Source organism: Scophthalmus maximus, chromosome 21, assembly GCF_022379125.1.
Source record: "Scophthalmus maximus strain ysfricsl-2021 chromosome 21, ASM2237912v1, whole genome shotgun sequence".
Classification (NCBI taxonomy): Eukaryota; Metazoa; Chordata; class Actinopteri; order Pleuronectiformes; family Scophthalmidae; genus Scophthalmus; species Scophthalmus maximus.
Genome location: NC_061535.1, coordinates 8,325,226 through 8,353,089, shown reverse-complemented (window position 1 = coordinate 8,353,089; position 27,864 = coordinate 8,325,226). Strand labels below are relative to the sequence as shown.

At 45.2% G+C, this 27,864-nt stretch overlaps 1 protein-coding gene across 4 annotated transcripts in view; it reads left to right on the top strand.

Annotated features, from left to right (window-relative positions):
- adarb2 (adenosine deaminase RNA specific B2 (inactive)) overlaps positions 1-27,864 on the top strand; it is a 175,021-nt gene that overhangs the window by 144,069 nt on the left and 3,088 nt on the right. For 2 of the 4 annotated variants that reach the window (XM_047329914.1, XM_047329913.1), the window contains exons 4-9: positions 9,219-9,333; positions 15,370-15,541; positions 17,451-17,602; positions 19,107-19,275; positions 22,189-22,370; positions 26,918-27,099. In XM_047329914.1, the coding sequence (XP_047185870.1) occupies positions 9,219-9,333; positions 15,370-15,541; positions 17,451-17,602; positions 19,107-19,275; positions 22,189-22,370; positions 26,918-27,099 (972 nt within the window). Of the gene's footprint in view, positions 1-9,218; positions 9,334-15,369; positions 15,542-17,450; positions 17,603-19,106; positions 19,276-22,188; positions 22,371-23,998; positions 25,747-26,917; positions 27,100-27,864 lie in introns of those variants that run through there. The other 2 variants (XR_007030285.1, XM_035619491.2) reach the window with 2 other exon arrangements.

Below are 27,864 nucleotides of genomic sequence, written 5' to 3'. Positions count from 1 at the left end.
ACATCTGGTGTGAGACATGAGCCAGGAAGTGTGTCTCAGGTTGTTTTCACCACACCGCCTGTCTGTAGGCTGCCAGCTGTGGATGTACGGCTGTGAAAGGATACGACAACACCCAGGTGATGGCATTACTGATATCTGGAGAAGGCGTCTACGTTTCAGTCTTGAGCGTGAACAAAAAGGCACACGCAGGTTCCTGCAGGCAATTTTTGTCCCAGAAAACTGGAGCAGCATGTTGGACAAGAAATACTAAGAGCTTCTATAGAAATCTTCAGCGTTGACATGTGTCATCAGTGGCGGCACTGAATCACGCCAGGGATCAGTCTCCAAATCCTCCAGCATCCATCGGTGGTGACCGTTTAGTGCCGATCGCGAGGGCTCGCCCGGTGAGTTCAAAGTGGCTCATGAACGTCATAGGCAGCTGCGCGATCGCGCGACTGTCTGGAATTATTTCCCACCACCGTGTGTGATATCAGTATAAATATTTCCCCCCTGGATGACACCACACACTGGATGATTTCTACGTCGGTTGTTTGAACAGCCTTCAGGGGCTTTTGGAGTGCCCCCCCCCCCCCCCCCCCCCCCCGTCTTGCTCTCTTAGTCAGCTACGTACTGTAGATGATAGACTCTCTTTAAATCCTCATTGCTGACCCTCTCATTTTGTCCTCTGCCTCTTTCCTCGTGGCCTCTTCTCATCTCTGAGTGCCTGCCCCCCCCTTCCTCGTCTTCCCCTCTCTCTCAATGGTAGGTCAAATTATCTTTTCGCAGGAGTCCCTCTTCTGGCCTTTGGTGCATAATGTATAAAGCCGCCGGTGTGTGTTTTACACTGAGCCTGACATTATGAAGTCGTTTCAGGCATATCGCTGCTTTTATCTCCGCCATGGAGGTTAATCAGAGGGGATTTATACTGAAACGACTTAGACGCACTCCAGCCGCTGTTACCCTGAACCTTTTCCCCCCCCCTCCACTGTAACTCTGTCATCTCCTCTGCCCGGTGCATATTTTAAAGACAGATTCGGAAGAAGGCTGTTAGTCTAGTTACTATACTGTATGTCACAGAATAGTCTTGCAAATGAATGAACTCCACAAATGAAAAAAAAAAAAAAAATGCTGCCCTGTGAATCATCGTCATTCAAATCTAAAAAAAAACAACTTAAAAAACAACAACAAGAAAAAAAACACGACACTGCATGTAAAATGTTTTCTAATTACAGAAACGATTGGGTGGTTTAATCCAATCAGAGCATTAATGAGCGATAATGTCTTTGTTAAGCAAAAACTGAAGAGAAAACAGCTTCATGCTAAATACAATTCTTAGGACCAGACTCATTGCGGATTTCTCACCTGTTTTTTTCCGGTGCAGATGAGACGCATTCTGCCCCCAAACCACTTGTGCTGTGTTTCATCAGACACACTCACTTTGTGTCTCAGCTCGCACGCCCCTTGTGAAAGTGTTGCATTGTGGGCCTCTCGCCACACTGCATATCCACTAGTAGGAGGAAACGTGTTTGCAGAGGGTGATTATGTATTCCCCTGGGTTTCCTGAGGTGAGTTTTTGCAGGTGAAAATTGTCCGACTCTGAAAACCAGGGGTGAACAGTGGAGACGGGATTCACAATGGCAGCAGAAGCATGCAGTAAATAATGACTAATGAATTTGCAACAAAACTTTCTAGTGCAATTATCTTCAAATTCCAATGATCTTTCATTAAGTCAGTCCCGTCAATTCATTGGATATACGATGGTTGATATTTAAACTAAGCCTAATCGTACGATCTGTTAACTGTGAAAACAAAATCAGTAAATGGAGGGAGCTGGGCTGCAGATGGCCTTTAGATAAGTTATTTGCTCCTTTTAGCTTGTAGTATCTGAGGTATTACGGTATTCTTATATATTATAATTTTCCATACTATAATTTGAACTTCATCATAATAATTGTGTGCAGTTTTGTTCACACATCATTGCTCCACTGCTTATTTTTAGCCAACGCAGTTCACCACTAAACCCTTGCAGGCCGCCAGACACTGCAATCTTTTACAATAAACGTAGAACCCATATTCACGTTCAACTGCTATGTTAAATGTGAAGAAACATTTTGTGTATTCTCCGCGGAAGTGATGTAGGCAGTTGAAGCAAAGTGCCAATTAACACCTGGAAACCATTTGCTCTTCTACATGTTGACACTTTCATCCCAGATCTCACCTGTGGGTTTGTCTCATATCTGACGCTGCAGATTGAAATTTGCCCCCCGTGGCTAATGTCTGCTTTTAAAACCTGCAGCTCAATCAGCGGCAGCTCAGTGGAATAAACACTGTAAAGATGCTGTTGCCTCTTGAGGCAGAGAAAAGCCATTCAGGGGGAGGCTATTTGGGGACCTGGCAGGCGAGGTTTCTAGGTTACAACCACACCAAACGTGCCGCCACAGATGGACCAGGCCACGATAGCATCGACGATGTCGAAACTGGCTGAGCTTGTTTGATCAGATGAAGAGAATTTAGACCGATAATGAGTTTTAGAGTCAGCCACGCTTAGCATCTGTGGTTGGTGGTTATGATTCAGTGGCTTCAGCTCGTTTTGGCTTGAATGTTGGAGTTTCATTTCCCAAATGATTGTTTGGATTTAGGCTTAAGCGCATTAGTGGCTTTGAGCAGATGTAACCAATCAGGAGGCATATGAAGTTAGCTGTGACCAAAGTTTGGGTGTTACAGATTCATTTGAGTTTTGTGTTATCCATGAATTACCGGCCATTGTAAAAAAACATATGTTCTCTGCACATATAAAACATCCGTCGTTCACAGTGTTATTTTTCTTTTGTTCCGAAAAGTGTGACAGTGACAAGCCGACGTCGCGATACAGGATTCCAGATTAAGTCTAACATGGTAATATTCAGAATGTTCACACCCATCGAACAAGACTATGATTCCAACATCAGCATCGCATTTTAGCACGCCAACGATTGCTAATTTGCACATAATAGTCAAAGTCAGTTGGATTCTTCCATGGGGGACCGTGAATGTCTGTACGGAATATTGTGTGGATCAACCAAAACAGCTATGTGTCAAGCACTGCTACAAATCTAATAGCTGTATATCCTAAAATGGTTCCTTACAGAAGAAGTGGGCCATAGGGATTGATCGTGGCCTCAAGTGGAGAACGAGGAAGAAATAATGATCCACCGCTATTTGTAGCGTCATCTCCAGGAAGTGGTATCCTTGGTTTTGGGTCGAGGCTGTCATCCATTGTGGTGGCTCATCCTTGATTCTGATCCTTACCAGGTGCACCAGGCTTATCATCTTGGTTTCCACCTTTTCAAGCCTAATAAGGAATCTCTGCTTGAGCTCTGCTTTGCTGTCGGGAACCTGTGGCGTGGCGTCCCATCTCCTTCCTCTCTCACCTGCGACGGGGGGAAGGAGGTGGTGCGAGCTGTGGCGGCAACAGATCAATTGCACAATCTCTGCCCTCTCTGGTGCTCCCTTATGTACCTTTGTTCTCAGTCGCCAACATCAAGCATGTAGTTTGAAAGGGAAAAAACCCTCTTCTTATGATGACGACGGCTGCGTGGTGCAGCCCAGCCACCTGAACTGACTCGCAAAGCCCCGCTGTTCAGGCAAAAGAATTTTACACACACACACACACACACACACACACACACACACACACACACACACACACACACACACACACACACACACACACACACACACACTCACCGAGAGGAATCTGTTCCACAGGCTGCAGGGCCATCTGGCCATCACACAAGCAAAGGTTGAATGTAGTTGGAGGCGAGGTGCTGGAGTGTTTCACAGCACTTCTACAAATTTGTACAACTGGGTGGCACATTGTTGTCGTCACATGACACGACAAGCATCTTTAGCTGTCAATAAAAAGGCGAGGCAACAGATCAACTGCTGAACGAACAGTAACAGCACTTACATATGTGCGTTTGTTTGTTTCCCCCTCTCGTGATACACATCTAGAGGACAGCGAGAGGAGGAGCAAAAAGATTGAGGAGTGTGAGTGATGCCTTGTGTCACATGGAGAACAAACAAGAGGGGAATCTGCCTCGCTGTGAGGAGTCTAGCTTTTTGAGAATCTGAAAAGCTCCCAGAGGCAACGCTTCTACCATATGAATAGATATCCATTTTCAAAAGCCTCACGCTTGGCGGCGGGCGAGGGGATGGGGAGAAGGATGGGTGGGCTAGTGATGGTGGCGGTGGTGGTGGAGGGGGAAGATATCTAGGCAGAGGGCAGACACTATTAAAACTCAGGAGAATGAATTGTTAAAATACCTCTATAAAGAAATATAAGACATGGCCCCGTTTTTATGCTGCCTGGGCTGCTCTGCAGGCAGGTGATAAGGTGGTGGGTTGAAGCGTGTGTGTGTGTGTGTTTTTCCTGAGGGTGGGGTAAAATCCAGCCCTCATACGCCCCCCGCTACACCGACCATGAGCAGTGATGTTCGTGGAGGAGTGAACGCACACAATCAACGCAGCTGCCTGTGTTTTACACCCCGTGTTTGGCTGCGGTAGAAGGCGTGTGGAAGCACATGCAGAACGTTGCAGAGGGTCTTAAAATACAAAAAACATCCCATGATGAATCTGGAGTCATCATTTCCTTTCGGGGGCCTAGGGGGCTGAATAATAAATTATACAATTGAGCATTTTTCTTTTCACTCGCAACACACTCGCACCGTCACCACTGCCAGCGTAGCGCACACACTTCGAGGTCAGGCGGCGGCGGAGGAAATTTCCCTGATGACATTTCGTGTTTCTTGCACAATATTGACGTTAGAGCGAAGGCAGCAGGAGGATTGTTGGTGACATTCCACATTACCTGGGAGGAAAATGCCGAACTGTATACGTACACAAACTGCTATGGAAGGAAAGAAGATGTAGGGAGGGAGGGGAGCATGGATGAATGGGCTGATAGGCATGCAATGTATTGAAGATTCTTATCACCTTTTTCTCCACTCGCTGTTTCTCAAAAAATATTTTTTGTACAACTCTTAACACTAATCATGTGTTTTTGTCTTTTAACTTAAAAGACAATAAATATTAACAGAAAATCTGTATTTTTTTTAGTAACAATGGTTTGACCCTCAGCTTTGCAAATTTTTAAAGAATCTTTTTGCTTCTTTTTTTGTTTTTTCTGCCTGCAACTTAAATGTTTTGGTTCAGTCTCAAAAAAACCAAAAACCTTTTGATTTACCACAGGGTTTTCCACAAGGGTAGGAAGTATCCACTCCAGCCAGGGTGTTCCAGGGAATTTGAAATAAACTCCTTCTTTTTAGTACAAGCCTGCCTCAAATAAACCCCTGTTACCTTCAGCAGTTGAGGTATATAAAGGTCGCTGTAACTTTCGGAGCAAAATGAAATTAAATATTTGAAATAGTAGTCGGCTGTTTGGCGGGCTGCCAGTAGAAAGCTCTGTCTTTTTGGCACTAAATGACAAACTGATTATGTGTCTGTGTGTCGCGTGGTGTGTTAGGAGGGCAATACAGAAAGGTGCGTGGTTTTTTTTGTTTTTTTGTTTTCACTGCGAGCACCTGAGATTTTTACTACGGTTTACACCAGTTGCCTGAAACAGGAATTTGAGAACCAAATTCCCAAATGTAGCCGTACTGGAGCGCCGTTAAGCTTGATGCTCATCCAGGAAGAAGCCAGCCAGCCTCACGCCGGCACCTTGCTCTCGCTGTGCGGCACTGATGTTCTGTCTGACTGCGGAGGGAGATCCTTGGCCCCGTTTTTCTGCCACATTAGGCCCACACTGAGGAGAGAGGGTGTGTGTGTGTGTGTGTGTGTGTGTGTGTGTGTGTGTGTGTGTGTGTGTGTGTGTGTGTGTGTGTGTGTGTGTGTGTGTGTGTGTGTGTGTGTGTGTGTGTGTGTGTGTGTGTGTGTGTGTGTGTGTGTGTGTGTGTGCGTGCGTGCGTGCGTGCGTGCGTGCGTGCGTGCGTGCGTGCGTGCGTGCGTGCGTGCGTGCGTGCGTTTGCGCACTTGCCTGTGCTGTATATTAAGGAACAATGATGAGGAAAGCAGTGAGAATTGTAGATTCAAAATCACAGCTTCGTTTTCCCTTGGTGTCAGGTGATGCAGATTTTGTCATTTCCTCACTCCATGTGACAGGAGCAAGAAATCACAGGTTCTGACTCGCTGGTGGCTTCTTCGCCCTGGCACATCACTGCTCCCTGTCACAAACCAGCGAGAGAAAGAAATGTGATGAGAGGAGGAGGAGGAGGAGGAAAGATGAGGAGGCACTGGAAGGGGAAAGAATGAAAGGCAGCATGGGTCTAGCAAGTCTGACTTAAAAAGATAATAAGAGAAAATGAGGAAACGTGAACTGACAGAGGGGTGAGGGGGAGAGAGAACAAAAGCAGGGGAGGAAGCAGGGGGGAGGGACTTAAAGCCGGGCCGTTTGCCAGGGTCTATTCCACCTTTGCTCTCCAGGCCTTTCTGAGCTGTCACCTTCTCTCACCTCGGTAATGTCATCAATGAAAAGGCCTTTAGGAGGGATGGAGGACTTGACTCTGGGTTGAGACTGTGACCGACACCGGCTGACGCTGCCAAACCCAGCAGGATCCTGTTGGAATTAATTGGATGTCACTTTCAGGTACAAAGGACGAGGCGGGTGTTTTTTCTTTCCTTTGACACATTTTTGCTACTCATGCTCCGGCTGAGGGTCACACCGAGTGATCTCAAAATGAGGCTGGTTTTCATTTCTCTCACGGGTTTTACTCCACAGGCACTAAACGTGTTTTGTTGGTTGTTTTGTTTTTCATTTTTCATTCATCCAGTGATTACTGTTTGGACAAATCAAATGATAGTTTAATTTATCAAAAAAAGAATAAAATGCCTGCGAGCCCATGGTGGCTTGTTCAGACGCCAGAGATAGTGAATATAAGATATGAAATAGACAAGAGCAAAAGAAATCGTCACATTTCCAAAGCTGAAATGAGCAAATTTATAAATGACAAATGAAATAATCCATAATTAAAATACCAGATATAGACATGTTTTTTTATGTAGAATGCCCTTATCCGTATTTTTTCAAAATTCTCCCTTAGTTGAAAGCTGGAGAGGCTCGGTAAAGATGACAGGTTCCCAATTTTTCAAATCTGTCTTAAAACAATAATTGTTGTGAAAAAAGTCAATAATCAGGCAGCCGGAGACCAAGGATGTCTTATGCAGAAGACCCTTTTTCATCCAAAAGGTCAGAGGCCAGCTTCACATGATGACATAATGTTCTGCACAAACACTTCTCTTGCCATTATCCAACACCATAACTCAGGAACAGAACGGGAGATTGTGACCATATTTCCTTCATCTTGACAGGTTGATGAGGCCGTAATAATTTGCCAAGTGGTGTTGACGTTTTTTGCACATAAGATTTATTAACGTATGTCAAACTGTTTTAGAGTTGACCCATCTGTGCTGGACTTCCCATCGCCTAACTCAACAGTCCTGCAACTGAAGAGGGGCTTGACGGAGTGGTGTTGTGCCTCTGCTAAGAGGTTCGGTTAATATCTGGAAGAGAAAGTTTTCATTTCAGCTGATTCATTTTTTTGACTCACTGCTCACATGACAAATAATTCCATACTATATAGCTTATCCTATAATATTCTAAAGTGTAACTTTCTTTTATGCTCACATTCATTTTTTCAGCTATGTTCACTCTCCAAATGAAAAAAAAAAGCTTCAGGCTGACGCCAGTGTCACAGCGACAATATGTCCAAGTGCGTACATACACAGGGACAGACACCACCACCCATCACACAAGCTGTGAGCACCTCCGCCGCCAGAACCGAACTGTGAGAGCGTTCAGCGGACTGACGAGGGCTATAATGTGCAATATGCTCAGTAATTTAGTGGCTCTCTCCCTCCCTGTGTCTTGTTTCACCCTTAATCTGTCTCCCTCTCTTTCACTCCATGCGACTGTCACCGTGGCATCTGTTGATGTCCTTTTAGCTACTGGGGGCTCAATCTGTCCAAAAAGGCCCACCCGGCTGCCACTCTGGTGCCATCTCCCGGCGATTCCACTTATGTTCCACGGCTGGAGTGATCGCCGCTCGGAGACTTAAGCCCTTAATTACCACTAGAGAAAAGAGCATTAAATGTTTGGAGTGGCGTGGATATGATCCGTCAGCATCTGGTGTGTGGAACTAGTGGATATCTGGTGAGAGGTGTTGGCATGTTAACGCTTGTGGTTTGACCATGTAATTTTTTTTATTTATTTTATCTTGTGAAAGACGTGGTCCAATTGGGGGTCAAGGTTTTTGTATGCCTTGTGGCACAAAGGAATTGTTTACAGCACAAAAGAGGAACAAGAAGAGAAAATTCAAAAACGAACTCATTTAAGAGTAAAGTCCAACATGTTTGTCCACGGCTGCACGGTGGTGTAGTGGTCAGCGCTGTCGCCTCACAGCTTGAAGGTTCTCGGTTGGAACCGACCAGGGCATTTCCACGAGGGTGTTGAATCAGGAGAAAGATAAAGATCAGGCAAATGAAGGAACCTCCAACCAATTGCAATTCATTGCAGCATTCTCAAAAAAATGGCCCTTCATGTTTTTATGAATGTTGTTAAAAGCAAATGGTTTTGTCATCCTCATGTTGTTGATGTCAAGATAAGAATCCAAGGGCAGCATTTCCTGTTTTTTTTGTTTGTTGCTTGCTTTTTTTTTTTTTTAAGGTTGAGTCTTGTTCTAAACACAAGACAAACGGTGACTCTCAGTTGACTTAGGTAAAAAGTCCCTTCAAGACTTCACTTTTAAACTGACGAGATTTTAACACCAGATGTCCCCCAAACATACTTCAGCTAAAACTATGTTGAGTGATAGTTGGATACTATCACTCCACACAGTCGGTACAAAGTGTTTCCCTTCGGCAGACGGTGCAGAAATAAATGAATAATAATACCTCATTCAATATATAATGGTAGTCGACGGCAGATAATCATTTTGACAACTAGTCATGATTAAAACCTTCGTAAGTTCTTTTCTTTGGTCAAGCTACTCAATAAACTGTATGCTTGAAAGATTTACTGTACTGATGTAGTGATTAACGACTGGGTGATTTGTCTTTGTGCTCTTGGCTAAACAGGTAAGTTGACCACAGTGTAACCTGAACATATTAGAGGAAGAGGAATATTTCACAGCGAAAATAAAGCCTGTGAACTCGGCCTCCACACATTGTGTCTAGTGGAAAATTAAGGGCGCGATTGTGTTTTGCAGGACTTTGCCGATTCAATATTCCACTTGGTGAGGGAGAAGTACCGGTCGCTGGTGGGCGGCTGCAGTCCTGCGCACGCTCGACACAAATCCCTGGCAGGCATCGTAATGACCCAAGGTATGGCAAATTTCATTGACTTTTATATATCACATTGAATTATTGAGGTGGTGCAATATAGAGGGAGTGAGGGTGGGAGGTAAGAAAAAGAGAGAGATAGAGGGAGGACGAAAAATGGGGAGAATTCTAGATTGAGAGAGAAACGATAAACTGAAGAGAAAGAGAGTTTCCACTCCATGCTGCGTCTCGGGGCTCCTGCAGCAGAGTATATCTTGCTGATGAATTATTGACTATTGAGTGTCTCTGAGGAGAATGAGACATGGTAGTGAGTGTCACTCATCCCCACTGCATGCTGGACTTGCTGTGCTCAGGCGGCTTTGACAGTGGTTCCGGATGCCACAGAGGGAATCTTAACTAGATCAGCTTAAAACTTAATCTGAAGCCCGTCTGAGTGACACACTGGGGGAACAGTGAGGAGGTGGAAGCGTTATTACCACATGTTCATCCGTCAAACATTATTTATCTTTCATGCGCGCTGTTTGTTGCACCTTACGTCCGGGGCCTCCCGCCCTTGTGTGTGTGAATACCAGGACATGGAACCAATATTTAAATAAACAGCAGAGCCGTTACTTTCTAGGTTGGAAATAATACAAAAATGACCATACAACACAAGTGTAGTGTTGACACACACACACACACACACACACACACACACACACACACACACACACAGGAGTGTTATCTCCCTGTGTGGCTGCAGGGGTCAGTGAGGAGGGATTGGTATCTGTGCAGCCTTTGGAGGGCTGCAGCTCATCAGTTGAGACTTCAGTGGGACCGGCGCTCATCCTGACCTAATCCAATCCCTCTCCTCTCCCCTGCCTCCCAGTAATTGCTTCTGTTTGTTTATTAATAGCACACGTTATCTTCAAAGATCCAGACGTGGCGCTGCCAAGTATTCGCAGCGAGGCGGCGGCTGCAGCCGCAGCAGCAGCAGTGTGGTGGTGTCCAGGGTCGGTGCAATCAGACACCAAACTTGACAGGAACACTGGGGAGTCCTGTTCTGCTCCCCCCCGCACCTACCCACTCCTCCACTCCTTCGCTTTCTTTCTCTGTGTGTCTCATGCCTCAGTTCTTGCCTCGAGAATATTAATCAGGGTCCGTCTTTCAACCATAGACAGACAGCGAAACCCCACCCCCCGCCCTCCACCACCCAATCCAGCCACCCACCCGCCCTCCACACTTGCTCTTGCTGGAGTCCCACAGTTGAGCCCCAGCCTGAGTGGGATTAGCCTCGCCACCAGGCTGAGAGATTGTGAGACGAACGCCAAAGTAAACCGTCGGCACACATTGTCAAATATTGTGGAAAATCTCATTTGAATCCATCTGAGATAGAACAGGGTGTCTGCAGATGGTAAACATTGTTCAGAGACATGAAAAATCAGGACTGTCCACATGAAACATCACCCCCCCCCCCCCTCTTTTTCCTCTTTTTTTAAAAAAAACTTGTTTGTTGGGTGGGACCGGAGATCCTCCTTCTGAGGCTTTTTAATTGAGACTCCGAGTGGGAGGAAATACCACAGGGACTCAAAGAAAGGGATAAGAGCAAAAGGGTTTCAAACAAGTTGATTACAAATGGCGGTTAAGCTTCGGTTCTAAGTCTGCATATCCATTTTCAAAAAGGGATTCTTCGCTACTCTTTATCTGTTCTTCCGGCTGCTGCAAAATTTTATGTTCAATAATCACATCCGGCAACAAAACAGCTTGCTAAGAGGCAGAGAAAAAAAATAGCAGAGATGTGCCCAGAGTGTGTTGCAGCGGAGAGAGAGATTTTCAGAGCTTCAGTAGCATTTCACAAAGAAACCCTTATATGTTCAGAGCAGTTGCCTGTTAAAGCTAATAAAGATTCAACAGGGTGAATTCTCTGTTCTTGCCAAGATGTTGTTTTTTTCCCCCTATCTCTCTCTCTCTCTCTCTCTGTCTCTTGCCCGCTCTTTGCAAGTGCTGAGCATTTTCCGAGATTTGCTGTGATTCAAATGACACATGCTGGATGACATTCAGTGTAATCGTCCAACATCTTGTGATGAAAAACCACATGAAAGATGGAGATTTACAGAGCTCAACCTAAATGGCATATGAATGAGTCTACTGAAAGTTGACCTTCAGAGCACATTCTGCTTCAGAAGAAAAACGTTTTAATGTCTGCTTCATGGTGCTCAGAGATAATGGGCGGCTTATTAAAAAAACATTTCCCCCTGTTGTATAACCAGTGAGAATAAAGGGATTCAGATAATATGTCTGAAACGTCTTTTCGTTGCAGTTTCCCTGTGTGACAGTGGACCAAGGGAAAGTCCACGGTCATGTCATTTCTAAGGTTTTTTTTCGTTTGACACTCCTGGTGGTTCCTCGTGGTGATTTCCAGTGAACTAGTCTTAGCATAGCTCTCACTTTTCACTGTAAGTTGCTCTTTTTTGTTGTGGATCAATCCTTCATATCCTGTAGATGGCCGAATCGGTTCTCCGCGGTCTGGAGTAGTTCACGGCAGGTCACTGGTCCGCTCTGACCAAGCCGACCAGCACCGGCTGGAGCCTTTTCATGCCTCCACACACCGGCGACGAGACCAGCCCCTCGACTATGTTGCCTGGCCTCTTATGAATGTAGGTTTGGTCTTTTCAAGACAGAACATAAATAGTATCTTCTTTTTTGTCTTCTTTTTTTTCTCAGAGCAAAGAACAACCTAAGGTCATGACGTCCTACTAAGAAGCCCTTTAATTATGCACAGTGCAGGTGTTGCAGGGCATAGTGATGTCGCACAGTCGGAAGCAGGGGGACATTAGACGGAACACATTCAAGTCACACGTGCTGACATTATAAGATCACCTCCGTTTATTTTTTAAGACGGCCACAGCACTTTGGACTGGAGCTGCACACAAAAGAATCCCCATGGCTTTAATTGTAATAATGAGTTGAACTGGCCATTTTAGCAGCAAAAAGGCTGGTAATGTGTTAATCATAGGGCTTTTTATTCAATAGTGTCAATCTAATGGATATTTGTGCAATTTTATCAACGTATGGGGGGCAATGCCGTCATCACAAATCCCAGTTAATTATTGACAGGCAAAGTACAATGCTGTGTCAGGGGTGTTCCATAAATGAAATACCTGACAAGAAAAAAAAAGTCTCATTTACATGTGTGGTTATGTGTTTTATCTCCTAAATGGGAAAATGTGACTGTATGGACTTTATATTCCAACTTAACATAAGTCTTTTGAAGTTTCTCCCAAGCAACTATCAGGGGTTCAGTGTCTTGTCCGAGGAAACCGGCCATCGAACCACCGACTCTTCGACCTCCTGAGCCACAGCTCGTAGTGAGGCGGCGTGTACTTTGTCCTCCAGTTAAAGAGGGCTGACACATTGTTCACAGTATGTCATTGCCATAGTGAGCAGTTGCATGTGTCACTCTGTGATGTACCTTCTTTTTTCCTTTTTTTGACACGGCTGTTGTCCCAGTGTGTGACACCTATTACTCACCAGTGATCAACAGATGTATTTGTGTGTGTGTGTGTGTGCGTGCGTGCATGCGAGTGCGTGCGTGCGTGCGTGCGTGCGTGCGTGCGTGCGTGCGTGCGTGCGTGCGTGCGTGCGTGTGTGTGCAGAGAGCTCCGGGCCTTTGACTGTGCTCTACCTTGTTCCTTTTGACCCTCTCTTTTCCTGTGTTTCTGTGATGCAGCTGATTATTCCTGGTTTAAAAACAGCACAGTGCCTCTGGGTCTCACCAGCTCGCTTTCATTCATCTCTTGCCCCCCCCCCCCCCCCCCCCCCCCCCCCCCCGTGCAAACTGAAGGCAACCTCGGTGCCAATTTCATGGCAGGGTAGCGAGCAGCGCGGCAGAAATTATCCTCTGCAGAATTGATCTAAACAATCGCAAAGTGGAACGGCACGGAAAAGCAGGAGAATGAAATTGGGAGAGTCTGTTACCTTTTTGAACTTGCCTTATCGTGGAGGAGGAGTTGGGGTGCACTGCTTACAGGGAATGCCAATTGTTGAACTCATGATATAGAGATTTTCATGGCACTACACAGTCATACATATTGAGTGTTTTTTGTGCAGCGGTACAGTACGTTCTGCCTGGGTTTCTTTCTAGACTTTCAGTTGGCAAACCCTCCCTCGTTCATAGTTACAACACAAATAACAGAAAGATGATTTTATAGTTTGATGCAAGCTCATATTAAGGGTTGACAGGAATAATCATCTACCTGCTAATATTTCATAAATCACTGCACACAGCAGATTAAACATTATGAAGTTATTGCTGTGTATACAATGTATATATAATTCTGTGATGCAAGTAAAACATGAGTGAATACAGTTATATATTAACTCAATGTAGGAGCACAGAGTAGGAACTATAATAATTCTATCTCTTGTGCTTAAAACATTAACATATTTTCTTCTTTTTTTTAAGTCACCATCCTCAATTGTTTCTTCGAGGCTTGTTTTAACTTTTAGAAAAAGCTTGTTTGGTGTAAAAGTGGTAAGAGGACCGATTCAAAATAGATCCATAGAAAAACCTCCCAAAACAAGACATAGATGAGCTCATCTTTTAAATGGTCTGTGTACACTATTTTAGTAAATACGTTTTGATCGTCCAACTGGATGCTTTGTCTTAAGACAAAAAGATTTTATGTGCAGTTTTCCGCTGTCGTTTCCAAAGAAATAGTTGAACTTGTTCCACCCTCCTTCGACCTTTTCTTAGTTCCTATATATGCTCTTTTTTCCCCCCACACACACATTCCACCCTCCATCAGCTTTTTTCCTCCCCTGCCCTCCTTCCCTTGTCAGGACTCTACCGCCACTGTGCCATCTGGGCCGAGGCAGATAAAAGCTCATGTGCCGGGCCGGCGGCGCCTGCGGGTCTGCCAGGAGCCAGCGAAGCCTGACTTTCAGAGGCGATGGGAGAGATTTGTGGCAGCCTAGGAAGGAATGGCATGCCGTTAACGTGCGGATCCAGACAGCCCCAACCCCTGTCTATCTGTCAGTCAGCGGGGCTCTCACATGGCCCGGCACTGGCCTGAATCCTCTCCGTGTATAGAGACAGACGACCTCAAAAGCAGGGGCGACTCGTGGTCTGCCATCTCTCCCCTTGTTTCATGACTCACAATGGGAATGCCTCCTATCATACTCACCCAGTCAGTTAACTGGAACGTTGAAGGTTCAGATTGTAGGGGAAGGCAGAGGCCCCCTAATTTAGCTGAAACCAAACCATCATATCATATTATAGTAAGCGCGTGAGCTTAACAGTGCATTTATTCAGGCGTATTTGTTGAGGTAATTGTACTTTACTTGAATATTTCCGTTTTTATTCCACTCCAATACATTTCAGAGGGAAATCGTGCAATTTGTCGTGCACTGCATTAATTTGGCAGCTGTTCAGATGAGAATTTTGCATCAAACAAACTAAACATGAAATATAATGCATAATGTTTCTTTTCTACGCCCTTATTATGATTGTAATTTTAATGTCATCGGTCCCAGTAAACCTTCCACAGACGACGTTTCAGGTTTGCTCCATAGTGGATAAATCATCAGCGTCCTCTTTTCGGACTATCGCTGCGTTAGAGACGTGAACAACCTCAGTCTGAGGCGGGCCTGTCTTTCTGAATTTTGTCCCTTCTGAGAGAAAGATACTTGACATGGCATGATAGACCAGTGTTTTTTTTTTCCTGGAAAAGATCTTGTGATGACAGAAGCTCTATCTTATGAAATGTTAAAGACGTGACACTTCTGCCCTATTTACATTTGTCAAAACATGATGCAAGACAAAAACCGGAGAGATGAATCACACAGTATGTAGAACGGCTTCGAGTGAGTACTTCCTTGTGAGTTATGAAGCTGCGCTTAAAGTCAGACGTGTGATGTATTCTTGTCTCAAGATGAGTCTTTGCTGATTACTCACAAAAACATACATTACAGACGGAGAGACCTTTAAAGTCTGAGCATCCTGACGTTTCACCTATGGCCACTTTGTGAATCAATGTGGTCAACTGACCATAGGACAAGAGCATTAAGGCGAACATTTGTCTTTGTGTATTTGTTCAGCAGGGCTGGACCTGAGGCACGCCCAGGTGGTGGCCTTATCCACGGGCACCAAGTGTATCAACGGGGAGTATCTGAGCGACCAAGGGCAGGTGGTCAACGACTGTCACGCCGAAGTCACGGCCCGCAGAGCCCTGCTGCGCTTCCTCTACTCACAACTCGAACTCTTCTTAAGGTAAACGATTTATCATCTTCTGTATATTTAACACACACACCATACGTGCACTTTTTGAAGCTTTGACATCACTGTGGTGTTTACTGTCTTAATGCCCGGCAGAAGCAGTCAATCGGCAGTCTGGAGATCTGGCTTCTTGTTGACCAATCAATTGTCTCCATCTTTTGCTTCTTTGCTGATCATATGCGCTGAACTGACCGAGGAAAAAAAAAGGAAATTCGACTAGACAGAAAACAAAAAAGGTTGATTATTTAGATTAGTTTGAACTTGGCAAACTCATTGACCTTCGTTATCATCAGCTTAAGGACTACTGTTTCTGACAAGTGTAACACTGGTGGAATAAGTGCTGTCAATAAGCAAAACAACAGAGTAAAAATAGCAAAATCTTGCAGTATTATATAACTTTTTAAAGACAACTCATCAAATCCTCTTACACCGCTTCAACACTCAGGGGGGTTTGCTGCTGTAGCCTCACTACGTCTGCTGTGACCAGTAACTTGTGGTGGCTAACGTTAACATATACTGTATATATATTTATATATATATATATGTATATATGGAGAAGAAAATGGGAGTAAAGTGCAAGTACCTCAATTAATACTTGAGTAAACTAGTCACCTTCCACCAATGACTGGTTGCCATGGCTGCATAGGCTTCACATGGTTTCAGCTTGCATTACATTACATTTTGCACTACTGTATGCTTAATAACATTACATATCCCGTTTGTCGTGACCTCCTGCTGCAGTGCCAAAGAATGTTCCCCTCCTCTGGAAACAGCCCTGCTTTTGTCCACCGGAGACTTTTCAATAATCAACGAGCCATATGTGTGCAGTTCTCTCCAGCTAACCGAGCGTGCTATCACGCGCACTCAACTGGTTTTGGCTCGGGGTCTCAGTGGCCTATTTGTTTTTAGCACATTTTCAAGTGCATCTACTTTGTGTGCCTTTGCGACCTGCACAACACGCTCTGGTGAACGGAGACCGGCCCAAAGATTTTTTTTTACCAGTATCAGGAGGCATTCTTGATGAGTTTTGTCTTTTAGCGGCCCTCCGGTGCACAAGCTCCCCCCGAGGAATTCGAGAGAGAGGCTGATTCATCAGATTAGTGGCCAGAAGTCTCGATCGGTGAATGTCATATTTGCATACACAGCACTGACTTTTTGTCTTAGCACAATGCCGGATGGCAGGTACGGAGACTTTGCGGCTGAGTAAAATGGCTAACGGGGTAGATAAGTCATAATGAAATGACCAAACAAAATGCCAGAACTGCCATATTTACACACAGCGAAAGGACATCGGAGACAGAGGAGAGGTTATGTAAAGAGTGCGGCCGTGCTTTTCATTGTGATGCATACTTAAAAAATATATGGTGTATGAACTGTGTGAGTGATGAAAGCCGTATTACTGCACACAGCACAAACAGTGACCCAGTTTTGTTTATTTTGTACAACCTTATTGTCTCCTTTTCTTTTTGTCAACGCTAATTTTGAGGGATTTTATTTTTAAATTCCGTTTTTTGTCCCTTTTTTTGTTAACTATATAGCTCGGATGTTTAGTCTCAGTTTTTGTTTGATGATCTCTGTTTTGTCCGGTCTTTTTTTTTAATATTTAGTATTTTAGCTCTGCCAGATCTTTAGTTGACCCCTATGGTGACACTTCCATGACCAAAATGCAAAGCATGTATAGTCCAGCAGGTCAAACACCCTCCCCCTGTTGACCTGAGACACGTGGACAGCCTGAGTAATGACGAGGAGTCCGTCTGACGGCAGGAGAACGGGATGTGGTCGGAGACGGCCAGTCTCCAGCTCTCTCTCGTCGCTGAACAGTGGAAATCTATTTCCTACGCTGTGATGAATGGTGCTACCTTTCTTATTCGTCTCTCTCGTCCTTCTTGTCTTTTTCTCAAAGTAAAAGGCCGGAGGACTGGGAGGAGTCGATATTCGTGCGGCACAAGGAGTGTGGCTACAGGTTGAGAGACGACGTCCATTTCCACATGTACATCAGCACCTCACCGTGTGGCGACGGGCGACTCAACTCACCCTACGAAATTACCTCTGACCGTAAGATACCTGGCCTTTCCTTCTTCCTTTGTTTTTCACTGGGTCGATTACACTGGGAATATAAAAATAAGGTTATGCCACTACATGCAAACACACATTTGTCTATGTGTCATCGTCTCTCAGGTTTATAGAAAGATCATTTCCTCTGAAGAAGCTCTCATCTTTTTCATGTCACACTCCTTCTTGGCCTCGTTCAACCATGCTGCGCTGACTCAATGACATTGTATCACATATACCCTATGAAAAGAAATTGTGAATTAATTTAGACAGATATGCCAGAAGTGGCCTATAAGTTCAGAAATGCAATCTGAATGCAGTTTCCATGCATAGAATGCATATATTTCTCCGTCTTTCATCAGCCATCGAAGCACAGAGACTATGCGGCGCAGTACATGCTGTGATTTTCCTGAAACTGGTCGGGACGGAGGGAGAGAGAGCGAGGAAAGGCAATGGCGTCAGATCAGAGAAGCCTTTGAACTTGACGTTTTTTGGTCATTAAACCTTTTAAATGTTCTGCAGTGTGCTCTCGGAGATTAGAAAATGACTTAGTACCTTTTCTGGAATATGTCTGAGCTGGAAGTCGGGGGGCTTAATTTTTTTTAGCCGCTGTCATCAGCTGAAGAAACAGCCACAGAGGAAGGAGAGTTTCTCCCCAAAAAAAGGGGTTTATTGACTTTTTCATTTATATGTTTCCTTCTTGACCATGCAGATTACGTACTAAGACTGTATCCTTTAATCAATCACCAGTCTGTAGAGGTCACGCTGCCCTGTACACCCACCTGAATCCACAGGAAATTGGCGTAAATGGATCAAGGGCTTGTGCTCTTGCTAACATTGTTAACGACGTGTGGGATAATGTGTTGTTGGTTATACGACTTTATCGTACCTCGCCCACTGTACACCGTCCAAAATGCTCAATCCATGGGAAAGGCCCGTCAGTCCTCCCCGACCGCAGACTGTTCCAGCAACAATCCAGTCAAAAGCTTGCTTTATTCACAACTAGGCGGTCAACTGTCCCAAAATACATTTAATTCCCTAAAGAAGCTATTAACCTCATTTAAACTTTTGCTCTGAGAGACAGTGCAGTAGTTGTTGTCTACTGGAGATTAATGGATTGGTGAAAGCCGCTTGAAGCTGTCTGAATGAATTCTCTCTTTCACCAGACAAATAATAAACCAGCAAAGTGTTGTCACTTTATTAAAATATATAATAACTTTTAAACTTTTTTTGCATCTAGTTACACCAATAATGAGTAGCTGAGAACATCTGTCATTGTGCAAAGATGAGACGGCAACACTTCATATGAATGTAAAATGTAAAACTGGAGTAATCTTAATTTTGTCCACTCTCGATTTCTTGACTGCTGATGGACATGATCAGATCTGAAATAGCTGTGCATTATTTAGAAATGACATATTTCACCTTTGGCTAATTAAATTGGGTATCCAGCAAAGGTGTATGGAATAAAGAATGAAGTAAAAACGTGTGCTGTGTGTCTTGACAGTACACAGCAGCAGACACCTCATGAGGAAGCACCGCAACCACCTGCGGACCAAAATCGAGTCAGGCGAGGGGACGGTGCCGGTGCGATGTCGGGGGCCGGTCCAGACATGGGACGGCGTCCTACAGGGCGAGCAGCTAATCACGATGTCCTGCACCGACAAGATCACCAGGTCGGTTCTCTCACTCATATTCTTCATCGTCTTCTTTTGTAGTCCTGCTGATGAAATTGATTTCCCATATGTGACTTGAATGGCTAATTCCCTTTTAATGAATATGTGTATTAATAGCATCATATAATAATCTCCAGCTCTGTAAGTCTGACTCTCTTCAGACATACAACCATCTACCCACTGTAGATATTTATTTATTTAGACACATGTACATGTGGTGTCTATACTAGTGGATTATAAACAACTCGATTCAAGAACAAACAAAAAAAGTCACATTATCTCAGCCCCAGTGGCAGATTGTAATATCAACCAATAACGTGTTGTTTGCATGTTGGCAAGCGAGTCGCAGGACAGACGGCAACGCTAAATCAGGAAGAGCTTTACTCCTCCACCTCCGTCTTCACATTGTCTTTAAGTGTTTGGAGTAAAAGCATCTGTAAACTGTAAATGTGGGAGTATCGCAACAGGCTGTGGGAGACATATAAACACGCACATGCCTCTGCAGGTTATCTATGGAAAAGCAAAAATGTACATTTCTTGCTCAGGTTCAAAGTTCAGGTTAAAAATTCTTGATTTATTTTTTTGATTGACATACTAGAGCTTTGTAGTGATGAAGACTCCGGCCGATGCTAGCGGATACACACCCAAAATTACACTATAAAGGTACTCAACAATATGTTTTCTTACTACCATTTAAAAAAAATATTTAAAATCAATTTTTAATATAGTCTGTTATTTTACCATGACTGAATCCATGAATTTGGCTTAATAAGCACCACACTGGGCCAACTGAGCCATACAGAACCACAGCTGAGCTCCTGTGTGTGTGTGTGTGTGTGTGTGTGTGTGTGTGTGCGTGTGTGCATGCATGTGTGCCTCTGTGTGTGTGTGTGAGTGTGAGTGTGTGCGAGAGGTGAACCCTTTCCTGTGGAGCCACTGTTAATTTGACCAATTTGATTCAGTTGGCCAGGGCTGGAGATGGTGTGATTAAATCTACCCAGGTCACCAACAAGGGTGAAAGCAATTACTTTACAAAAAAATAGAGTGACGGGGGGAAGGAGAAGGGGACACCCTGCTTTTCTTCCCTGCCAACATCCTCTCCCCTGAATCTCGCTCTCCCTTCGCTGCGCAGCCTCCTCCTCTCACATCGTTTTCTTTTTTTTTTATCGCTGTAAATGATCGGTGGCCGTCGTTAAAGTGAGTGGGTCACCAACGGCCAGTTTATCAAGGTCAGGGTGGAGGGTGGAACTGAGACACACACACACTCAGCTGCAATCTTTAAGAGATCCCCTTGATTCTATTCTTGTCGTCTGTCACACTCATTTTGCACTAATTCCCCCACTTACCTCAGTTTATTACGGCGGATTCAGCTCTGACCACCGGGATCTTCGGGATCTCTGCCGTCATCATAACCATTTCCAATAATGGTCGGTGTCTCGTCCCATCGTCACTTCACCTGATGATCATTGTTTTGTTTTCTTAAGCTGGAGCCACGCAGAGCTCCTTCGCTAATATTTGATTTGACGTCGACAGCTGGATTTAATAGAGGGGCCTAAATGGCTTTCATATAACGATGATGTTCTCCATTCCACTGCCAGTTTTATGCAGATGAGCACATTACTTTAATGGTCGACGTTTACCAGGGGAAGGAAGAAGGATAGACATGGAGAGACAGATATAGACAGAGAGAGAGACAGAGAGACAGAGAGAGAGAGAGAGAGAGAGAGAGAGAGGCCTCTCCCCTCTTTAAATTCTCACACCAGAGCCAGATGGCTCTTTTCTTGCATGAGATTAGAAGATGTTTGTGATTCACGGTGTCGCTTTCTGGGAAAATTAATATTTCAGGCTAAACTGTTTCTGTTTTGGCGTGTGTGTGTGTGTGTACCTCTCTGTATTTTGAGAGGACAGGACAGATCTCTCGACAGGTTGCAGGTGAAGCGCAGGTGGGCGGACGCTGCTCACTGATCCCGTTCAGTGATTCCCGGAAAGCCATGGATGTTAACTTACTGCTCCGGAGGTGAAAGAACCCGTAATGAGGGATTAATAAGAAGAAGAATAAAAAGAAAAAATGAAAAAACAAGTAGATGAAGACACCTTGATTAACATGTGTAGCATGTTGTGGAGCCTCTGATTGGGCCTCACATAAGTTCATTGGACCATCCTAGTGGAGAGTGCACAGCTCAGGTCCACAGCAGCCTCTCTCTCTCTCTCTCTCTCTCTCTCTCTCTCTCTCTCTCTCTCTCTCTCTCTCTCTCTCTCTGTGCGTGCGTGCGTGCGTGCCTGCGTGTGTGCGTGGGGCACAGCAATGATAATAAACAAGGTAATTATCATTTTCCATCCATAAATTAGCATCTGCTGCTTAAATAGAGGGGATTTCAACAGTAGGTGGCACATGACCAGCTGGCTGTGGTATCAGGTGTGTTGCTGTGTGGCTGGCACGATTAGCCCCACAGTGATTTTGTGTCACCAGTGGATCTCCCCAAAACAAACCCTGCGGCGGGGGCGGCTGAAGCTGTCCCCACCCCGCGGCCCCTGTGCAGTGCATTAACCACGAGGCACCGGTGAATGCACACATGGTAATGTTGTGTTGCCCCTTGCGACGAATGCCGATTTGCTGACCTTTGGCAGCGATGTTGTCGGTGATGATGGTCTGTTTCGCTGAAGCCAGGGAAGTGGGAGAAGTGGACGTGTGTGTGTGTGTGTTAGAAAGCGTATCTTGGGGGGTTGTTGGTGGGGGGGTCATCACGTCCCACATCAAGATAATGATCAAATTGTTTCTACCTGTGACTGAAGCTCTTTACCCATCTCTCCCTTTCCTCCCCGATTCTGCCTCGTCCTCCTGTCTTTTCCTCCTCACCCACATTTTCATAAACCTTCTGTCTTCTTCCATCTTCCCCTCCCCCCCACCCTCAGATGGAACATCCTGGGCCTGCAGGGGGCGTTGCTGAGTCACTTTGTGGAGCCAGTGTACCTGCGCAGCGTGACCGTCGGCAGCCTGCGGCACACGGGCCATCTGGGCCGGGTTCTGAACCAGCGGCAGGAGCGCCTCGGCCCCCTGCCCGCCACATACAGACGCAGCCAGCCCTTGCTCAGCGGTACGACTATGACACACACAGTCAGACACGTCTCACTGTGATGTAGGTGGAGACACATTAGGTCTTCTCAGCAGAAAGTGGTACAATGAAATGAAGTCACGGGTCCTTGATGACATAGATGCCACTTGAAGGTTTTTTTTGCTTTAGACAAATCTCCATTTCCTCGAAGGTCAGAACTGTTAACCTGGTTAAACACTCTAAGTCAAAGTTCACAAAAATGAAAAAATGTGCAAAATGACTGCGTAAATTCCCAGGACTCCGGGGGTGACTCCAGTCAAATGACCTGATTTTGTCACAGAGATAATCAGCGTGTCCCTGCTTACAACTGCTACAACAGATCAATGACTTCGGGTAACATTCATAATAAGTTAACACTTTGTTTGACGTAGAAACTTCACCTGACAATCTTTGATGTTTTTAAAAACACAGTAGTAATAAGTAAGAGATCAAATTTAACCACAAACAACATCAGTAATTTCCCATTTCAGAGAAGGTTAAAGTGGCTCACAGCTGAAAGATGGATGGATGTATATAAATTAAAAATAGTCTTTAAACTCCCTGCATTCAATATTACACGGTTCTAGGGAAAGTTTTTTTCCTACTTTTTTTTTCATTTCAGCCAACTAAACGACACATTGTGCTTCCTGCTCTCACCCTGCCTGTGAACACACGTTTCGATGTGCTCTGTGTTTTCAGATGGGGCCGTCCCATGTAGAGGCTGTGCTTCATGAATACAGCGTCTATTTTCAGAGACATTTCTCTTCAGAAAAAAATCTCAGTTCCAGACGGAGTGAATCACAAGCCGCCACACGTGTAACACCCGCCCACGCGCGCTTAGCATACCCATGTACCCCTGCTTCCTCTGCAGTGACATTGTGCGAGCCAGACACGCAACAGCTAAGAAGTTGTCTGCTCGCGGAGCTCCACAGAGACCCGCGGCTTTTGTTTGTAGTGAAGATGAATGCTGGGAGCGGATCTGAATGACACCCAACTTGTAGAAACTGCGTCACTTCAGATCTAGGCCAGTCAAGAGAAGCTGAGCGGCGGCGACGCGGCGGCGATGTAGGGCACATTCTGTTGCTGGGGATCACTGATAGGAACAAAGAGTGTGACAATCACATACAAGAAAACACATTATATCCTGTCAAATACACACAACGGGATACATTTTAAATCCAACACCATGTATTCTTTTGTCAGCTTTCAGGAATACTTCTTGAAGGGCACAGGAACTCTTTGCGTTGCAGGGCTCTGCTCCGGGTAATTGGCTGCCATGAGGATGAATATTTTGTGAGGCCTGGCCTCATCAAGATTGATAATTGTGCCGAATTGTCCTCTGGTGATGAAAGCCGTGATGAATTTATCACCGAATCCCTCGACCACGGCCTCAGTGAACATCTCTCATGATTTGCTCAATGGCTTTTTGAATGGAGTCATTTGACTTGTCTGGAGCGGAGGTTTTAGATTTTACAAGCTGCGGTTAAATATCTGGAGAATTGTGGTCTTTTGCAATGCATTTGTTCATCATTCATACTTAGTTATGATATTAAAATATTAACTCTAACTATGGTAAACCTCAGAGTAAGTATACATGTTGTTCAATGCTTTGTTTCTCTACCTACTCACAGAAGAAGGATGCTGCAGGATGTCCTGAATGCTTCCTGTCCTGGTGTCGAGGGTCACCTGTGTTGATGACTGTTACAGACGTGCCCCCTCCCACTTTCACACGTCCCCTTTACTGAAAGCGGGCGTAGCCTCCTCTGTCTCTGCCCCCTCTCCCGCGTGTCCCAAACTGTCAGATCGCTGCACCTGCACTGCCTTGAGTAGCAACAGTCTATTGAAGGGTAGAAGGGTGAAGGGAGGGGAGGACGGGGGAGGAAGACGGACAGAGAGTGGAGATGGCCCTACACCAAATCAATGTAATCACAGCCCTTATCAGACAGCCATTCAATCTGAAGGTGAGAGAAAGAGGGACTGACGGGAGGAGAGGGAGGCAGCAAGGTAGGACGGGAATAAAGAAAAAGAGGAAGCTTCGCTTGCATTCAGACGTCTGTGTGCAGATCTGCCCCCACCCCTCTCTCATCTCCTCCTCCGTCCTTTCATCGGCTCTGATGAGCTTCCCGGCTATTGTGTGTCCAGGGTTATTTAAAAGCAACACCCCTGGAGGAAATTCCCGGGAAGCGCGCGCAGTGGGGTGAGGGAGGAGATGGGGGGAAGGCACTCTTATCGCGCCCAGCCAAAGCAGCTCCACCTGAAGCCCCTGTGGGCCAAAACACATCGACGGACCGACGTCCTTCACGCTCGTTCCGATGTTCACTTTCTTAAAGAAACCGTGGCGAGGCTTTGTCCTTTTCTTGGCAGGGAGAAGAGGAATGAGAACAACAGTAGATAAAATGGACATTATTGACCTTCAATCGCCACTGTCGCCGTTTTCGTGTTGGAGTACAAATCCACATATTCACAATTCAGATAGGTATATATGTTTTAAGTGTTCACCAACATGGGGGTGTGTTGATGACAGTAAACAAAAACACTGCTTTCCACCGTGGAATCGCGATCATGTCCTGCCTCCTGCATGCTCTGCCCAGACGCCACAGAATGTTCCAAAAATGTCCCCGTTGTTGTGAACCAATCGTCTGACCCGGACAATCTCTTGCTGCGTTCGTCACATGTGAACGGAACAAACTCCGGGAAATGCGCAGACCCATTTCCAAAGTTCATGTAGAGAGCTGACCCTCCTGCTTTGGAACTTCCAAGAATTTGAACCAGCAACCTAAATACAACACAAAAAGGTCACTGCCCTTGATGAAGTTATGTTTTGACATACCTGTTGCCTCAGTCCTCCTCCCTGTGCTGCCCCCTCCTCGTGAGGAATGCTTTAAAACCCCTGCAGTGGTACAGTAGTGCAGGATAGATGCAACAGTGTGTACTCGTCTACACACAGGCTTTGCTGTGTTGTTGCATCACTGCAGCCTCACATGTTAAGCCGCGGGTATGTGAACTGTACAGCTACGAATCCCTAATTCGCGTCCGCCTGCCAAACACTTCCCACAAGAGAAATTGATCAAGTCTTCAATGAGGGAAAAATCAAATTGGCTATTACAGAAACAGAGGAGTCAAGTCCATTGAATGGATGAAATGAGCCATGAATGGAGCAGGAGAAAGGAGAAAAAGGCAGGATGGATCGGAGGCCCTTTTGTTCAGAGGTGCACAAGAGAGGAGAGATGGGTAATAAGAGACTTGGAGGATTGTTACGGTGGCAGGCGATTCATTCCGGCTCTGTGAGACGCGACAGAAAGGAAGGGCTGAGGAGTGAGGACGGGAAAATGAGTGTGGCACGATGGGAGATGATCTGCAGGCGCTGTACTGTGGTATTGTACGTCAGGTATTGTACTATAACAAGCTGTCTGTCAGGCGGAAGGATCAGAGGCAGCCGTTGTTCACCCGTCGCAGAGAATCTGTCTGCTGATTCTCTGTGAAGCCGCCTGCTGTAACAAATAACCGGGTTGGAAGTCAAGGTGAAATCCCGAAGACGGTTTTACAGAGTCAGAGTGGATTTAATGTTCCAGCAGCATTTAGCCGTCACCTTTTGTTAGCATATATATTGTCCACAAAGTCAAAGTCTTCCTTTTAATTTGTTGCATTGTTTTATGCTAAATTATATTTAGCAAAAAACGTTTACAACCTTTTACGGCGAATCAAACACCTGGACCAGCTGAATGAAGCCTTATGATTAACACTGGCACTAACATTCATATTTCCCAATTTATTCTGAATTAATTGCAGTGTTTGCGTCTTTACCGACTTTTCCTAACATCTGCCAACACCCGTGTTCTGGACACAGTGAAGACGACTCCATGTCGTTTTGAAACGTATCACGCTCACTTAGTTTACGTCTTCCACACTACTTCAGAGAGTTCGAGCGCCTTAGACGGAGAAGTTTTGAAACGTCGCTGGCCCCTTTTTTGTTTGACAGCTCCGGGGCTGCGTTGTCATACGGACGGGGCGAGAACTGAGAAATCAGTGCGTTAACAACTGACTGCAGACACACTGCTTCCTGTTTTACACAACTAGCACATGAATGGTCTTGATCTTTGTGACTGAAGATAATATTTACAGCCAAGAATCAAACACTGTTTAACTGCAGGGACCGAGGAGCACACGAGTACTCACACAGCGGCAGGAACACATCGCTTATGTGCTCGATCGCCCTCCTGTTCCCAGCTCCCTCCCTCTCTGAGGGTGTATCAAAGCGTCATATAAACAGCCCTGCAGTTTCAGGACCAGGTTGACTTGGCTGGTTTGCAGCGCAGCAAAACTTTATGTCTGCCATTAGCCTCAGGGAGAAACCGAGGGAAGGGTGAAGGAAGGTTAAACGAAACAGCAAAGCGGAGGCTCGAAAGGAAAAAGAGCACATAGTTCCACACTTTCACTCAGATACTCACAAATGAATCACGTGTTTTTGAAACACTTTGGAGGAAAGTTGTTTGGACAGTCAAACAACCCGCATGAAGCCGCTCTCTCTGCCCGGTTTGTCGTCCCTGCAGGCCTGAGCAGTGCCGAGTACCAACAGCCGGGGAAGGCCTCGTGTGTGAGCGTCAACTGGACGCTCGGCGACGCACAGCTGGAGGTGGTCAGCACCGGCACGGGGCGGAGGCGGGACTCGGGGACTCCCTCGCGGCTCTGCAAGCACGCCCTGTTCACCCGCTGGAGCAGACTTCACCGCAAGGTAATTTTGCCAGGATATTTGAAAGCAGCACTTCTGGTCAGTGGCTGAGTTGAATTTTTAAGGCAGTCGTGAAATACAAAGACGGCCTTAGTTCGCTGGCAGTCTCTCGTGTAATCAACCAAAACTTCAGAGGGGCGTTTGGCTTTGTACAGACCTGATGAAACCAGAAACAAAGCTGAATTACAACCGATGGCCAATAACATAGACTAATGATCACAACTGTGTCAAATTGTCCAGGTGACTCTTACGTTCTTATGTTGAGGAGTATTGTTATTAAAATGTCACAGCTTTTGACCTCCGCACAGAGGAAACATACGTAGGTGTGTATAGCTCGTATACCAGGGCAAAACAAAATGGAAAACAGCCATTGTTAATATTATTAATTACACTTGTGTGTGTTTTGCTTGTTATGACATATATATATATTCTTTGGGGAAAATCCCATTCATTTTAATGTTAATTAATAATAATAATTAACATTTTATTTGTCGGCGCCTTTCAAGACACCCAAGGACACCTTACAAAACATAAACAAGACATTAATAAAATCACAGCAAATATATCAGTTGTCAAATCAGGCGAGTTAAAAACATATAAATCAATAAAATTAAGGTAGACATTGTGGAAGTTATGTTGGGTAAGCTAATCTAAACAGATGTGTTTTGAGTTGTGCTTTGAATTGGTGAAGAGAGTCCAGGTGACGGATGTGTAGTTTTTTTCTATGCTGAAAAAAAATATAATGACGACAATTGAATTGATATGGGC